Source organism: Lissotriton helveticus, chromosome 9 (genome assembly GCF_964261635.1).
Source record: "Lissotriton helveticus chromosome 9, aLisHel1.1, whole genome shotgun sequence".
NCBI classification, from domain to species: domain Eukaryota; kingdom Metazoa; phylum Chordata; class Amphibia; order Caudata; family Salamandridae; genus Lissotriton; species Lissotriton helveticus.
This window is the reverse complement of record NC_136070.1, coordinates 149,763,780-149,779,503: the sequence shown is the minus strand read 5'-3', so window position 1 is coordinate 149,779,503 and position 15,724 is coordinate 149,763,780. Positions and strand designations below refer to the sequence as shown.

The window sequence follows — 15,724 nt, the reverse complement described above, 5'->3', positions numbered from 1 at the left end:
GGGAAATGCCAAAATTTGATCAATCACATCCAATATTTAGTCCCTAGGCGTCACCTGGAAAAAATTCATATTAAAATCACATGTCAAGAGGATCCAAGGAGCTGGATTCGTCATGCTTTGTGATGACAATAGACTCAGTATCTTATCTATTGTTTCTTTTTTCCTGCTACCAATGGGATATGTATATGCATTTATTATCATCAAAGGTGTCTTATTTGCTAGACTAAGAGGCCAGACCTGAATTGCTTGAATGTTCGAATGATCAATTTCCACTTCTTCAATTTTTATTTTTAAGGCCCCTATTATGTATAGAGCCAAACCTCCTGCTGCATGCCCCTTTAATTTTGTTTTAATTGCTGGCTTACTATAGCATGAGTATGCCGGTAACTTAATTTCCTCTTTTGCCCATGAGTCTTGAAAGAGGATTATCTGAATTTTTCCAATATATGTTAAATATTCATGATCGTCTACCTTTGCTGCCAGACCCTCTATATTCCATGAACAGATGTCAACTTTGTTTTTGTGACCAACGATACGGGTTTTATCCTGTTAATATCTTAAATCTTTGTCTGTCCTGACATTCAGGGCACTCAGGAGCCAGGACCAATCCGATTTTGAATAAAGGGTTTTGCTCACCATGGTGTCCGTGTAGTTGTCTGCCTGAAGGGTTATATTATCCCTTAAAGGTGTAATTGAGCTACTCCTTGCCCCCTTTAAGATCGACGTTATGCCCATTTGTGGACTTTTCGTTAGATTTTGACTTCCCCATGCACATTCCTCACCAACCCTCTTAAGCCGACTTTAGCCACCCTTCGGTTTTAAGAACTGTAGATAGGGTTCCTCCTTTTCCCTTATCATCTCAATACCCCATGTTTCAAATTTTTATTTTCCGCCCATAGTTGGTCCGCTACTTCTGCTGTCGCCCATGTGATCATTGTTGATTCCTCACCTCCCCACATCGGGTTGCTTACAAATGTAACTGAATGTATATCTGTGGACAATGGGGCACATGCATCATTGAGACATTTTGCACTTCTTAATTTGCGAAAAATAACGAATCGCAAATTAAGAATTGCAAAATGCTATGCATCATTTTTTTCGGTATTCATTTGTGATTCGGTAAAAATCGCAATTTTTACCGAATCCCAAATAAATACCGAATTCTTAAGTTAATTTTCGCAATTCCCATTGATTCCTATGGGCCAAAAGGCCCATAGGAGTCAATGGGAAGGCATTAGCAAATTGCGAGTGGCACTTTGAAAATTTCATGGGTGCAGGGGGGGTCCAAAGGACCCCCCCATGCACCCCTGAAATGTATTTTTCGCATCATGTTTCACACACACATGTCCTAAGGACATCTGTGTCCGTAACATGAATGTTGAAAAAAAAGCATTTTCAGCATTTTAAACACTTTTTCCAAATTTACCGAGTGGTTCAACCACTCGGTAAATTTGACACCCTAATTGCGATTTTGCACTTTTAAAAGTAATGATGCATTGCTTTAAAGAAATCGCACATTTGCGACTTCTTAAAAGCAATCGCTATTTTAGAACTCGCAAAAATGTTACGAATTCTAAAATTGCTTCATGCATCCCAAAAAGCACTTTTGGAATCGCAAACGGACGATTTTAAGGAATCGCACTGTTTGCCACTCCAAAAATGCTTGATGCATGTGGGCCTATGTGTTGTAATGCTACTACTTCTTTGGTCATTCGAATCATAGATCATCTATTTATTCAATCAAAGTGACCCCTGGATTTATATTTTGGTACAAATGTCATTTTACCATGGATACTAGGCGTGCTGGGCCGAATTGACCTCTCTCTTTGACCCTGCTAAATAGTGCAGATTATTTCCTGCTGAATATTCTTAACCTGCCCGAATTCATTTCGGTCCTTCTTTCCCAATTGACATTCGTCCGGCGGTCATTGCCTCTGCTCCCCTTGAAGATCATTATTATTCCTTACTAGTTCCACTTTTGGGACCTTTTTTCCCAAATGAGAGTCAGCTAGCAGTCGTTGCATCCATTCTCCTTGTCAATCTTTATCATTCCTTAATGGTTGTTCCCTTACTTGCATTCTGATCTCCTTTTTATCGTTCTCCTCCATGCCTTTCTGTACTTCCAGAGCATAGTGCGATCTGTCCCAAAGCTCCACTAACTTAACTGTTTTACTCTGGCTTGTAAATTCATGTTTTACCGGTTTGGCCTAGACTGACCCTTGTTGGTTCTCTTCCATTTGAGTCTCCTTTATCTTCATCCTTGTTTTCCCTTTCGCGCCAGCTGGTATAATCTCATTTTCCTTTCCCACATTATTTTCCTTTACCTCGTCATCATTCTTTTTTTCCGGTAGCGCCACTTGATTTCCTAATTTTCGGCAAAAAATTGGATGCACCTTCCCTTGGAGACCTGGATTATTCTCCACATCTTTTTTGCTGTCTCTTATCAAAAGCTGTTATTGATTACACCTTAGTATCCCTCCCATTATATCAGTCAATAATAAGCTACAAGCTGGGCAATCGGCTGGAAAGTGATCACCAGCCACAAATGATCAGCCTCAATCTAAATATTACTCGACACGAACAAATAGCCCCAGAGTTAGGGCAGTCCATTGTTCTTAATTATAAGAGGTTACACTGGTCAGCAAATAGCATACAAAACATCGAATAGCAAGCAAGAGACCAGTGGGAAGAAGAGTTAAATAAAATAGATCAAAACCCTTTGACCCTTTGGGAGCAATTCATAATTCACCTAGTAGAGAAAAAAGCTGTACGCTCAAAAGGCATGGTAGCAACGGCTAAGTCTTTTCCAAATAAAATGTCTGTTCAACTTAAAATAGCGAAAAGGAAATTGAATCATGCCTTGAGCGTCCTAAGAAATGATGCATCCTCCAGTGTCAGGAGTGAGATATTACCAAAACTAAGGTCACTCTACAAAAAAGAGGTATGGATGCAAACAAAAGCCAAACTAGATCTGTTCTGGAGTAAAATCAATTATGCAGCAAAACGCAAAGATGAACGTGAGTTTTGGAAACTGGTAAATCAAGCCAATGGTAGGGAACAACAACAAGTAACTACAAATATATCGGACGAAGTCTGGGAAAAGCATTTGGGATCCATGACAGGTGGCATAAAAAATATAAGAAATCCAACGGAAGAAGGTACAGCTGACAACTTAAGGGACAACGACAATTTAAGGGAAAATACCCAGCTAATGATCCAGCATATAGCAGTGGAGAAAATTATAAGTTCTAGCCGACGAAGTAGTGCTCCAGGGCCAAATGGCCTTCCTCAAGCCCTATATAAAGAAAATCTGCAACATTGGGCAAATAAATTGTCAATCCTATTTAATCATGTTCTGATGAAGGAAGAAGTCCCAGATAAATGGAGGGGCTCAATTTTGCCCCCGATTTACAAAGCTGGTCAAGCCTCGGATCCTGCTAATTATAGACTTATAGCCTTAATGGTTTGAGAAGCAATGTTTTTTGCTAAATGCTTGCTGGCAGAGCTAACGGCTTGGGTTGGTGCCAGTAAACTACTTCCAAGGAACCAAACAGGGTTTATTAAAGGCATGGGGACGATTGTTAACATTCAAATGTTAGTTCTCATAATTGAAATGGCCAGCCGCCGTTCGGTGAATATTCATTTGCGTTTTATTGATTTTAGCTCGGCTTTCGACACTGTGCAAATAAATATTCTTCGGAAAAAAGTATCAAAAATGAGAAACACACCTAGTTTGCTGAGAGCGATACAATTGTTGTATACCAATACCTGGATCAGAGTAAGGTTGGGACAGGGTACAGTACTGTCAAAAGAAATGATAATAAGGGACGGGTTGAAGCAAGGATGTGTTTTGGCCCCTACCTTATTCAACTTATATTTAGCTGATATCTCATAAGGGCTGAATGATATTAATTCTCTCTCCCCGACTGTGGCAGGTTTTAAGGTTTCGCATTTACTGTATGCCGATGATATAGTATTAATAAGTCACACAAAGGTGGGGTTGCAGAGATGAATTAGTGAAAGTGCTCATTATGCCTCTACTCATGGGTTAAAGATTAACTTAAAAAGAAGAAAAAAAACAATGTTGGTGACAAGGGGGTTAGCTGCAAGACCTATATTGAGAATGGAAGGTTCTTCCTTAGAATCTGTTTCAGAGTATAGATATCTGGGTATTATAATAGATGCTAGGGGTACGGGTAAAAATCGGTGTACAGCACTACAGAGAAGAAATAATTCATTAATTGCAGCATTGCCACACTCCAGAATAATTTAAAAGGGCTTTGCCTTAATCCATTATTACAAGTCATGTCAGTTAAACACGTTCCATCTCTCACAAATGGAGTAGAGACTTTAAGAGGATGTGCTGATAATACTATAGACAAACTAGTGACAGGGACCTATCGAAGCCTGTTTAATCTTCCTCAGCAGACTTCACCGGCACAAATCAGACTTGGGTTCGGACTCAAAAGACAGAACCTAAACAGCTTAGGAGCATATTTAAAATTCTCCCATAAACTTAGAAGGGATAATAACTCCTCGCTATGACAGTGGTCTGGGAGGCAATATGTGACAGTTAACATAAGCAGGCCCATGAATATTTTAAACTGGCAATAGACACGTTTAAGGCGGTACAAATATGGGCTTTACCCCTCTCACAGGTGGCTTTTAATAAAGTAATAAATGGGTGCATTAAAAAATTGTCCTCGTTATGGGATAAAGCAGTATTGGCAAAGAGATCACATGCGTGGACAGTTATTGCTTCCTATGGTATGCTAAAACCTCAGAGCTATCTAGGAGACTTAAATAGCCAAAGGGCAAAGTTGAAGTTTATGAATCTTCGATTTGGAAATAGCCAATTTCTTGGAGACGCCCCTGCTTGGAAAAAGATGAGTAGTGAGAGCACGTGTCACCTCTGTAACAATAAGAGAGAAGATATTTGTCATATCATTTGTAGCTGTCCTGCTTTAATAGTTGAACGTAGGAAGCTGCTGAGGTCGGACTTTAATAGTCAAATGATACGAACAAGTCGACAAGCAGTTATAGCCAGTTTACAAGGAGAAAGTTTGAAATTCATGGGCAGACTTTTGAAGTTTATAGAAATAGTGGAGAAGAAACTGATTAACTGTGGCCAATGAGGATTGTTTTTTTTAGTCTTTATGAACTGATGAATAGTACTTTTTATTGATGTGTTTTTTAAATAAGGATATAGAATTGATTATGCATGAAATGTAAGAAAAATTGTATAAAGGTGTTTTTAAATGTAAGTTTTTACTAAATGAACAATACATTTTTCATTTATTCATTCATTTTTTGACCAAACCAGCTTTGTTTCTCTTTCCAAGTCCTAACTAAACACAGGCATATTTTTAGCTGTGTAAGAGAAGGAGATGTTCTGAAATCAGCATGTACATTTTTTTAAATGATCTAATGAATGGCATTTCTGGATGTGCAGACTGCTGAAAAGAACCTAAAATAGGCAGCCACTGTTGATAAAGGAAACAGAACCTGTATTGTATTTTCTCTGCAAATAATGTAGCATATTAGGACTGTAATTGTTTAAAAGGCTGTAGAGATGTGTCTAAACATATGCTAAAAAAGAAAGAGCCCATACACTGTAGAAATCACTCCAGATGACAATGTCTTTCGAAAGGTCAGGGAAGAAGCAAATTGGATATTTAAAATCATATACTTTAAATGTTATATGTGGCGGCCTCAATACGTGTCCTATTGAAAAAGAGAGTTAATACAGATTGCTATGCTTACTAATATTGTCCACCAAATTATAAAACATATCAGTGTGTGCAGCCTATTTAGTTTCAGAATAGGTGAAACAAATCAAAACATTTAAAGCACCAGCACAGCAGAATTCTAGCTGAGCGTTACAAAATGTTCACCCAGAAAGTAAGATAAGCTCCAATAACCTGACTTATCACAGTGTCGCTGATCTGTCCCCCAACGTTGTCAAAGTAGACATCCACACCATCCGGACAGCAGCCGCGCAGATCCTCCTCCACCTTCTCCTTCTTATAATTCACTGCTGAGTCAAAGCCTAGCTCTTTAACCAAAATGGAGCACTTCTCATCTGTGCCGCAGATGCCAACCACTCTGCTACAGCCCTCCAGGCGGCCAATCTGGGAAAAACATGAGACCACACAAACCAAAGATCAGTCAAAACTCTGCAAACTGCCAGTACCACCGACATCACCATTAGCCTGGCCAGTCTGAACACTAAACATTTCTATATACTTAAACAAAATCTGTGGGTAGTTGATAGCACTATGGGCATATATTATGAATGCCCCCTAATCAGAAGTTACTGCTCCATGGTGATTACAAGATCCATGGTTCACCAAGGTTGCACGTTTTTCACACATTTTGTCTAATGAAAGTAGAAGCAACGTCTAGGTGAAAATATGGCCAAACAAGGAGAAAAATATACTGGATGATATGTAGAATATTATGAAAGACAGTAGCTCCCAAGGTATAACTGAAGTCATAATTATGTTGATTCAAGCAAAAGGACAATTCAAATGTGTCCAATGCAGGAATTAAGTTAACGTACGCCCAGTGCAACATAGAGACAATGTCCTCAACAATGCATATAGGGAGGAAGTGATTTATTAATTGTGGTGGATTGGTGTCCACCACAAATAACAAAGGCACTATATTTTTAGGTCTGGTCAAGGTTTTCAGTAATTTACACCTGAGCTCACCTCTGGTAGCTGTGGCGCAGGAATACAGAGGGAAGTCAAGGAGATTTGTCCTCAGTATTACTGTAGGAACACAGAGGGCGAATCTCCTTGATGAAAGTGCGACAATAGGAGCTGCCTGCCTCTGAAGAGATCATGAGGCACAGGGCCTTTATGGATTATGTAAATTATCTTGGGTCTTATAAGGCAAGGTAGGTCACTTCATTTACATTAATATAGAGATCCTAAAATAAGCCCTGGTGAATGCCCAAGACCAAGTTAGGCTACCTGAAGGCAGACATGCTGGCACGAGAGAAGTATGTAAGGGCCATGGTACCCAATAACGTCCTGTGAACATACTCAAGTATTTTTATATGTATCTAGACTACCACCTTATAAAGGAATTCTTATGGTTTACCTCAAGGTATTTTTAGCTAAAATAACTGGATTCCAGATAATTATCCAGATTAGTAATTTGTAAGAACTACCTCAAGATAGTCCCACTTGAGGTTGAGGCCGCCCTGGTAGTATCATATTACCAGGTTGGGATAAGGGGGCCTATGATTAAGCATGTCACATTACGTGAGTGTTAGAAAGGTGAACCGGGGGGAGGCAGAAGGTGTCTGACTGACCACCCCTAGGTCTACCCCTCCTTCAGAGAAGGGACCGAGCGATGTCGAGAGGCCTCCGACGTGAGGGCCCTCTCCTAGAATCGTACAGCAGAGTAACCACACCACTACAAATGTACACCACACGTAGATAGAGTTTTCAATCTTTATCTGGCAATAAGTATCGTTTCAATATATACAGCAGATCCCGAGATCTGGAAAGTCTCGTGACAAGGGGCAAGGTAGCGGGACAGTCTTATAGATGGTCGGTTGCAAGGAGACTCTACGCACAGCTCTCAATCCTCGAGCTGGGGGGTTCCGGAAGGTTGGGCCGCGGCAGCGCCAGCAGGCTCCAAGATGGTTCAGCGAGGGTGGACCGCGGCAGCTCCAGCAGGTTCCAAGATGGTTCAGCGAGTGTGGACCGCGGCAGCGCCAGCAGGTTCCAAGATGGTTCAGCGAGTGTGGACCGCGGCAGCGCCAGCAGGTTCCAAGATGGTTCAGCGAGTGTGGACCGCGGCAGCGCCAGCAGGTTCCAAGATAGTTCAGCGAGTGTGGACCGCGGCAGCGCCAGCAGGTTCCAAGATGGGTCAGCGAATGTGGTCTGCGGCAGCGCCAGCAGGCTCCAAGTAGAACAGCAAGGTGAGTTCGTCTCGGGGTCAGCCGCGACAGCGTCAGCAGGGCTTCTCGACTCCGGGATACAACTCCCGTCCTACTCCGGGGCTGGCCCAGATATAGGTCTGGAGTCCTTTGATGTCCGGACCCTCTCGCCTGGGGGTCAGAGGGGCCGGGATGATGGTGTCCAGACACCCCGCAGGGGGTGGAGCCAGCGCTCAGGGAGGCCAGAGGCCGATCGAAACCAGGCATCCGGGGACGGTTGGAGAGCCATCGAAACTCCCCTCTCCTGGTCTCTGGTTGAGTGGCCACTCTACCACCCGGAGGGCTCTTGGTGCCTCGATGGCGGGCTCGCTGGGGCCGTGGCCGCGGCTGGGCCGGGACCACGTGTCTGTGACGTGATGGGCCCAAGATGGCGTCGGGCCTGGAATGAGGGTCCGGGGTGGGCACCGGACCGGTAATGCTGGGGTGGCCCGAGTGTGCCGTGTCAGTGGTTGTGGGCCGCCGGGTGGCGTATCTGGTGGTTTGTAGGTCGGGCAGAGGTGTGCCCGAGGCCGACCCGGGCTGGATGGAGGGCCGATGTCGTCCGGGGCCCGCCATGCGGGAGGGGTAGGACCACGCCACGAGGCCGGGTCCAACAGTGAGTGAGCCCACTTCATCCATCTCTTGGAATTGCCCAGATATGGAGTACGAAAGTAGCATAGGTAGACAAAAATGTCTGAAAAGGCACAAATAAAACACAGGTGTGCATATCGAACAGGCTACAGCGTCAACGTTTGATGTCATGTCCTAGAGCCAAGCATTGAGATCTACCCCTGGGATTGCAGTCTCCCTTGCACCCTAGGAAGAGGAGGTGGAACTGAAGTTTCTTACACAAAGATGTTTATTAACACTTTATAAATGAGCTTTTCTAGTTAGTGGAATTGTTCCGCTATTGCCCTTAACTATTTTGCTGCTGGAGTTCCTCTTCCCCTTTCTTTTGAGGGGCTGCCGAAAAGAGGGAGGGTGGCCTAATTGGTGAAAAGCAATGGGGTTTCCTTGGCTGACAGTTATTGGTGTTACCACATGGGCTATATGCTTAACACTGTCAATTCACATTACCATATGGACATTTCTGCAACTCGGGTTTGGGATGCAATTTAAGTATGGCGGCATCTTGTACAGTCTCTTCTTCTGTGTGATTGTCATTTTCATCTGAAAATCGCTTTTGATGCTTTAGACTTTGCTTTGCCCATTAAAATTGCTATGTTGATTCACTTGTATGTTTTCTACATAGATGTGCTTGCCACATCTCCATTCACTATTAATGTGACGAGGGCATGGAGGTAACGCCCCAAATTACTTACCTGTAATGTTCATTGCCCTGCGTCCTATTCTTCCATGTCACCGTCCTCCATAAGGAGGTGGGTGCCCTGATTGTTTCATTTACGGCTTTTACCATTTTCAGCAAGTACGACTGCTCATTCTCTATGGTAGAAAAATACCTAGTGGGGGCTTACCGAGAACTTACAGCGGGCTTACAGCCCACTCATTGCTTACCATTGGTTTGCTTTATTGTCACTGTCAATTGCTTCCTATTTGATGGTTTTCCTCTACCATTATGTTCCCTCTTGTGTTTGTCTATCTCTCTTGGAGCATATCCGCTTTACCATCCTTTAGCTTGGCTGACTTGTACCCTTCCACTCCTCACTTTTATGGAGCTACTTTTTCATTTTAGTTTAAGCACTCCATGAGAGTGCATGTGTTTTCCAGCCCTCTCCTTCGTGCACATCCCTCTCAAATAATTGCGCCCCTGTACTCCATGTTGCTTCGGACTGTCAAATACCCTCTTCCCGCATGCTCTGTGTTGGGGTAGCGGGGGAACGAGGCTGAACATGGCTGTTAGCCCTTCACCTTACAAAAAGTCCTTCTGTGCTACTTCTATTTAATTTTTTTAATGTACCGATCCATCTCAGTTTGGATTATTAAAAACAATGGAGCCAGCATAATTTTGAAGACACATGCATGCATAATGAAACATTCATGCATGCATCTTTAAAATAATAAGGGCCAGCGTCATCGCCACGGCGGCTCCTCCGTGGAGGAGCATTGCCCCCAGCAGCAGCAGCTGCAGCTGCAAAACTTGAAAAATAAAACCATTTTAAGCTGCGTTGCCGGGTTGGAGACAATAGGCACAGGCTCCCAGTCTCCCTGGGAACGCAAACCAAGAGCGCTCAGGCCAATCCTGACGCACGTCTAATGCTGTGAGAGCAGCGTCAAGATTGGCCGTAGGGCAGTCTGGGAGCCTATGCCTCCAAGGGAGCCAGAAGAGCAGCGATGTGGTGGGATTCAGGTACATTATTAAAATTTGTTTTCTGTTTTGTCCCACCCCTTTCCCTGCCCTACCACTCTGCCCGACACCAGCCATGACTGGTCATTGCACCTTTATTTTGCATTTTTTTCTTTTGGCCATGTTAAACATCAAAGCCAATAGGTCCCAAAGGCGAAACCTGTTGGCTTTGCCAGTGCTTGCTTGCATTTTAAGGTTGCTGGTCATATGAAAAAATTACAAGAATGTTGGAATGTTTCTGAAAGTTTACAGATTTTTCTTATATTTTGGAGGTGCTTAGTGTTATACCTTGATACCTACAAGTGCATCCTCTCCTTAGCTGCTCAGCCAGAATTAATGTAATGACTGTGTGGAATGTTGGAATGCCTTATGAGATAGAGAGTGGAATGTTTGTGTGCCTGCTTGTGTGGAGAGAGTGACAGTTGAAGAGAGTGGGCTGAGCAGCAACCATGCTGCTCCTGGTGGGACCTCTATGAGACCTGAAATATACTTCTACTGAACCAACCAATAAACCTTCTACTTGTGTTGTACCTCCTGGCTACCTCTGGTCATCTTTGGATTCTACTTTACAACACTTTGCCAGAGTGACTACCCCTGCCGATGAGAGATTTTGTTATTCTCAGCAGCATAATGGCCTACTAGATTTGAAAGCTAGTATTAGCTTGTGAGACAGAAACTCATTCTTAACATGATTTAGGGGGCAATTAAATAGGATTTAAGGTTCAAACAAAGCATCCTAATTAAACGTGACTTATGTTGCAACTGGAAAGAAAGAAGGGGGACTCGAGGGCACTAGACTGTTGTCATTTTATAAACAGCCCTTCATTTTACAGTAGGAAATTCAGAAATTCGATATGGAATTTATGGAATTAGCTTACTTTTCTTCGTAAATGACAGTCCTCATCCCAGCTTTCCCAAATGACTCCATGTCATCATGGACAACATGATCCAATCATAGATACAGCTAGATGCAGAGAGCGAAATACCGTTCGCAAAGGGGCAGATTCTCAGAATCTGCCCCTATGCGACCGGTATTTATGCATTTGGGATGCATCATCCCAAATGCATAAATCGGTATTTGCGATTGCATTTAAGGAATCTCAAATTGAGATTCCTTAAATACAATGCATGAATGTAAAATAGCTAGCGATTTCGCGGATAGGGGTCGCTATTTACCGTGAAATCAAACTTCATGGTAAATAGCGAAAACTGTGAAAAATGCACTAAAGTGCATCTTTCAAAGGTGTATGTTACACACACACACATGTCCTTGGGACATGTGTGTGCGCAATACCAGTGTCCAGGTCAATTTAAGGGGTTCAACAGGGTGTCCTTTGGACACCCGTCACCCTTGAAATCGCATCCTCAAATTGCGATTAGCTAATTGCTAATCGCAAATTGAGAATTCCTCCCTATTCATTCCTATGGGCCTCTTGGCCCATAGGAATCAATGAGATGTCATTCCTTATTTGCGAATCGCACTCTGCGAGTCGCAGATAAGGAATATTTAGGAATTGCTAATATTTTAGCAAATCCTACATGCATCTGATTTTATGAGTCCCTAAATGCGAATCCTTAAACTTCGCAATTAAGGACTCGCAAACGTTGATGCATCTAGCAGTATGTCTTTTAAAAATATAATTGGTTTTAGGTATGTTAATACAATTGATTCAATTGGTTCTGATGGTTCAGGATATTCCAGCTGCCACTGAATCTCCAATTTTAAAAACTGTGTGATGGAGTGGAGTGATGGAACACTTTCCTTCCATCCACAGATATCAGATTTCTCATCTCGAGGAGGTGGACCAAGTAGCAGGTGGAGTAAGTTCAATTCCCAACCTGCCAGGAGCCACCCAGATCACCAGGCACTTCAAGTTCTCCATGATCATAAGAAGAATCCTTAGGCTCAGACCATTCGGAGTTCTTTGTGAGGCCACACCCCAGGGAATTGGGTCTAAAGGCAAGCCTTGCTCATCTGGTGTTTTGATAAGTCATCATTCATCACCGTATCAAACTTGACATTGACTACTACCTGTGCTCAGCAAAATCTTTTTACGGTCCTGATGATGACCCTTATATTTATGTAGGGTTAATAGATCGTCAACAGCCTTACGGCAGTGAAAAGACACATCTCAAATATCTTTGCATAGCAACATTTCTATGTACTCTATTTTGAATGACCACCCTACAGATTGAAATGTATGTGAACCACCCCTGGTTCTATTTCATATGTGTGACCCCTTTTTTCGGGCCACCTTAATAAGTAACACAGTGTGTTCACTTTGTTCACTGAGCACATGTTGGATTATTTTTTTTTTAATACCATCTCAACAATTTATTATAATATGACTTACATTTACCCTGCATATGAATCGTTTCTTCATAATTACAATATATGGTCATGTTTTTTTCCCCTTTTTGCTTATGTTTTGCTCCCTAATTTAATTGTTTGACAGATACACTTAGGGTCTCTGGTAAATGTTTTAAACTATATCTAGAAACTAAAACCTTTTGGGGCATTGTTGTCTATAACTATGTGCAAATGTAAATGTACAGGAATTTATATAGCTCAAATCACCAAGCGGTTTCTAAGTGCTTGCTTAGGGAACCCGTCCTGGTATTCCCCTGTGAGATAACCCCGGCAGGGTATCCGCAAGGTGAAAGTAAGGCATCCCGCCGCGAGGGGCCGTTGTGGAGATTAAGCAAGCTATTGCCCAGAGTCGCAGAGTGTGAACCCGTGAATCGAGTAGGCACCGGAGCGAGAATTGTCGAGTCCATGGACATTTTAGGACTCAAGACCCCGCCGAGCCGGGAATTGAACCCTGGTCCCGGGCTGACCTCTGCTTCCAGGTCTGCCTCCTCTAACCAGTGAGCCACACTTCTATGAATATCCCTGCACAAATTGGTCTGCTGGTTGCTCCTATGGCTTTTATAAAACTCTATTTTGGCTTCCTACTTTAAACCAGAGGTGCTTTTTGTGCTCCTTTAAGACGGGCACATGAAAATGGGCATCCTGATGTTACAGTGCACATCCAGTCTACACTGTGTGCAGCTGCCAGACGTTAACATCTGAAACTGCTGCCGGGAGAAAAACTGGGACATGTCGTAATGATCTAGATTGGGGGAAGAGCTCCCTTCCATTTGTTCCTTTAAAAATTTGTGGATGTGCCTGCCAACTTCCGGAAGGTGGGATAAGCACAAAGGCTCTTAAGGAGAGGAATCCCTGTACCTGTTCCAAAAGCTCCTAGTGTGTTAACTGTGGCAGGATGGGTGGATGAAGGTATTGCACATATAAAGCATAGCCATTTTATGCCACTGAAAGGCCTAACGTACTGTTGGTTATCTGTGTACAGTGGTGAGAAAGCCTTCCACAGACTAGGGTGCAATGGACCTCTTGAGATAGTGCAGAGAAGGGTACCTGGTGCAGGAGAAAGTAACACAGGCTTCTTGGTCCTAGTGTAAGCTGGAAGAACTGAGCCACCCTACCCCTGCCTATCTGTATGCCTGCCTTCTTCGAGAGGAAAAACAGTGTCTAGCAGGGATCATGGATCCTCAAAGATGTCTGCTGGCTATAAAAGAGACAAAGGTTGTCTGGCTGGCACTCATGTTTTGGCTGTGACCCTGATTGTTTTGTACTGCTGAAAGACCTTGCCGGTTGTGACATCAAACACAGATCTTCCTATCTTTGGGAAGGTCAATGCCTTTCTCCTAGGCCTTGGGGCTCTCTGGCCAGGAATGACCAGGCTCAGAAAGTGTTGAATTTGAGGATATCAACAAATAAATTACCTTATTCTCACCTTGGCATGCTGAGGTTGCAAAGGATAGCACCTCCTGTACCTAAATCAGGGCCACATGGTAGCATATAATCCAATGTACTTCATCCTGGTCACCTGTACTGGACTTCTAGTTGAAGTCTAGTTCTATCTGGTGAGGCCTTGCATGCAGCTGCAGGCAGAAATCGTCCACCCCTTAAGGACCAAGTTGCTGCTCTCCAGATCTGTTGTATGAGCACACCGGCAAGGAGAGCTGTAGAAGAGGAAACAGCGCTTGTTGAGTGGGCTTTTGCTATAGAGGTTAGTGGTTTGCCGGCTTGCTGATGGCATAACTGTACGGCTGCTGATATCCATCGTGCTATAGTCAGTTTAGTTACAGGATATCCTTTTCTGGTGTTTCCATATGCCACAAACAGTTGACCTGCTTTGCGTATGCTGGCAGTCTTCTGCAAATAGTATTTAATACGTCTCTTGAGATCCAGGGAATGTAGGGATCTTTCCACTGGCGTTTGTGGATTTGGGAAAAAAGTCTTTAAGACGACAAGCTCATTTAAATGCAAATCCAATGGGACCTTAGGGTGAAAGTAGGATTGGTACGAAGGATACACACTCCTTTGAGAATTGAAGGTAAGGGTGTCTAATAGTGAAAGCGTGTATCTCGCTTACTCGTCTAGCTGATGTAAGTGCCAGCAGAAGAGATGTTTTCCATGTGAGACATTTGAGCTCAGCTCTATGAATGGGCTCAAACGATCTTTTCATTAGTTGAGCTAGGACAATTTTGAGATGACAAGGTGGTGGTGTCCACCTTATTGGTGGGAACATCCTAAATAATCAGTTTATAAATTGTTTTATGATTCTTGAAGAGCAAAGTGATTGTGGACGATTGTGTAGCCGAAATCTGGATATTGCGGCATGGTAGACCTTTATGGAAGAGTGAGAAAAACCGGATCTTGATAACTGAAGGAGAAACTGAAGTATATGCTCTGGTGGTGGCTGGATAGAATGCACCTTGGAGTTCGAGCACCAGTGCAAAATCTTTTCCATTTGAGTTTGTATGTTTGATTAGTGGACTCTGCCCTAGCATTAGCAAGGACTTCTCGAAACTTAGCAGGGATGGCTAAACCGGCAAACTCATTATGTTCAGGAGCCAAGCCGACAATCGAAGAGATGTTGTATCTGGAAGATGGACCTGGCCGTGATTTGCCGTCAACAGGTTCGGTACTGGTTGTAACTGAATGTGATTGCACTCCGAGAGAAGGAGGAGTTCCGTCAACCAGAACTGGTGGGGCCACCTGGGTGCTATGACCAGTATCCAATAAGGTTGTTTCTTCATTTTCCGGAGCACCCTATGAATTAACGGAATCGGAGGAAAAGAGTAGGCATATATCTTTGAGCATTTGATCACAAATGCATTTTCCCTCTCTCTCCTGTTGTTGAAACCCACAAATGCATTCCAACACAATCCCTATTGGGGTTGCCAACTGGTGAAGTCTTGGCATTTTCAGTTCTGGCTGGTCGCAAACAGATCCACACTTGGTTTGCCCCACAGTTGAAAGAGATGGTGCAATGTTGGTTGGTGCAACTCCCACTTATGGCTGACAGAGCTTGCCCTGCTCAGAGAATCTGGAAATATATTGCCCACTCCTAAAACGTGTTCCGCTGTTAAGTTTCTCTCATGTTGAATTGCCCAGTACCATATTTTCTGAGTTTGAT

At 43.2% G+C, this 15,724-nt stretch overlaps 1 protein-coding gene across 5 annotated transcripts in view; it reads right to left on the bottom strand.

The window, feature by feature from the left end:
- Positions 1–15,724, bottom strand: part of PTGR2 (prostaglandin reductase 2) — a 471,690-nt gene that overhangs the window by 95,078 nt on the left and 360,888 nt on the right. For all 5 annotated transcript variants that reach the window (XM_078659672.1, XM_078659674.1, XM_078659671.1 and 2 more), the window contains one exon: positions 5,922–6,131. In XM_078659672.1, coding sequence (XP_078515798.1) covers positions 5,922–6,131 — 210 coding nt within the window. The remainder of the gene's footprint in view (positions 1–5,921; positions 6,132–15,724) is intronic.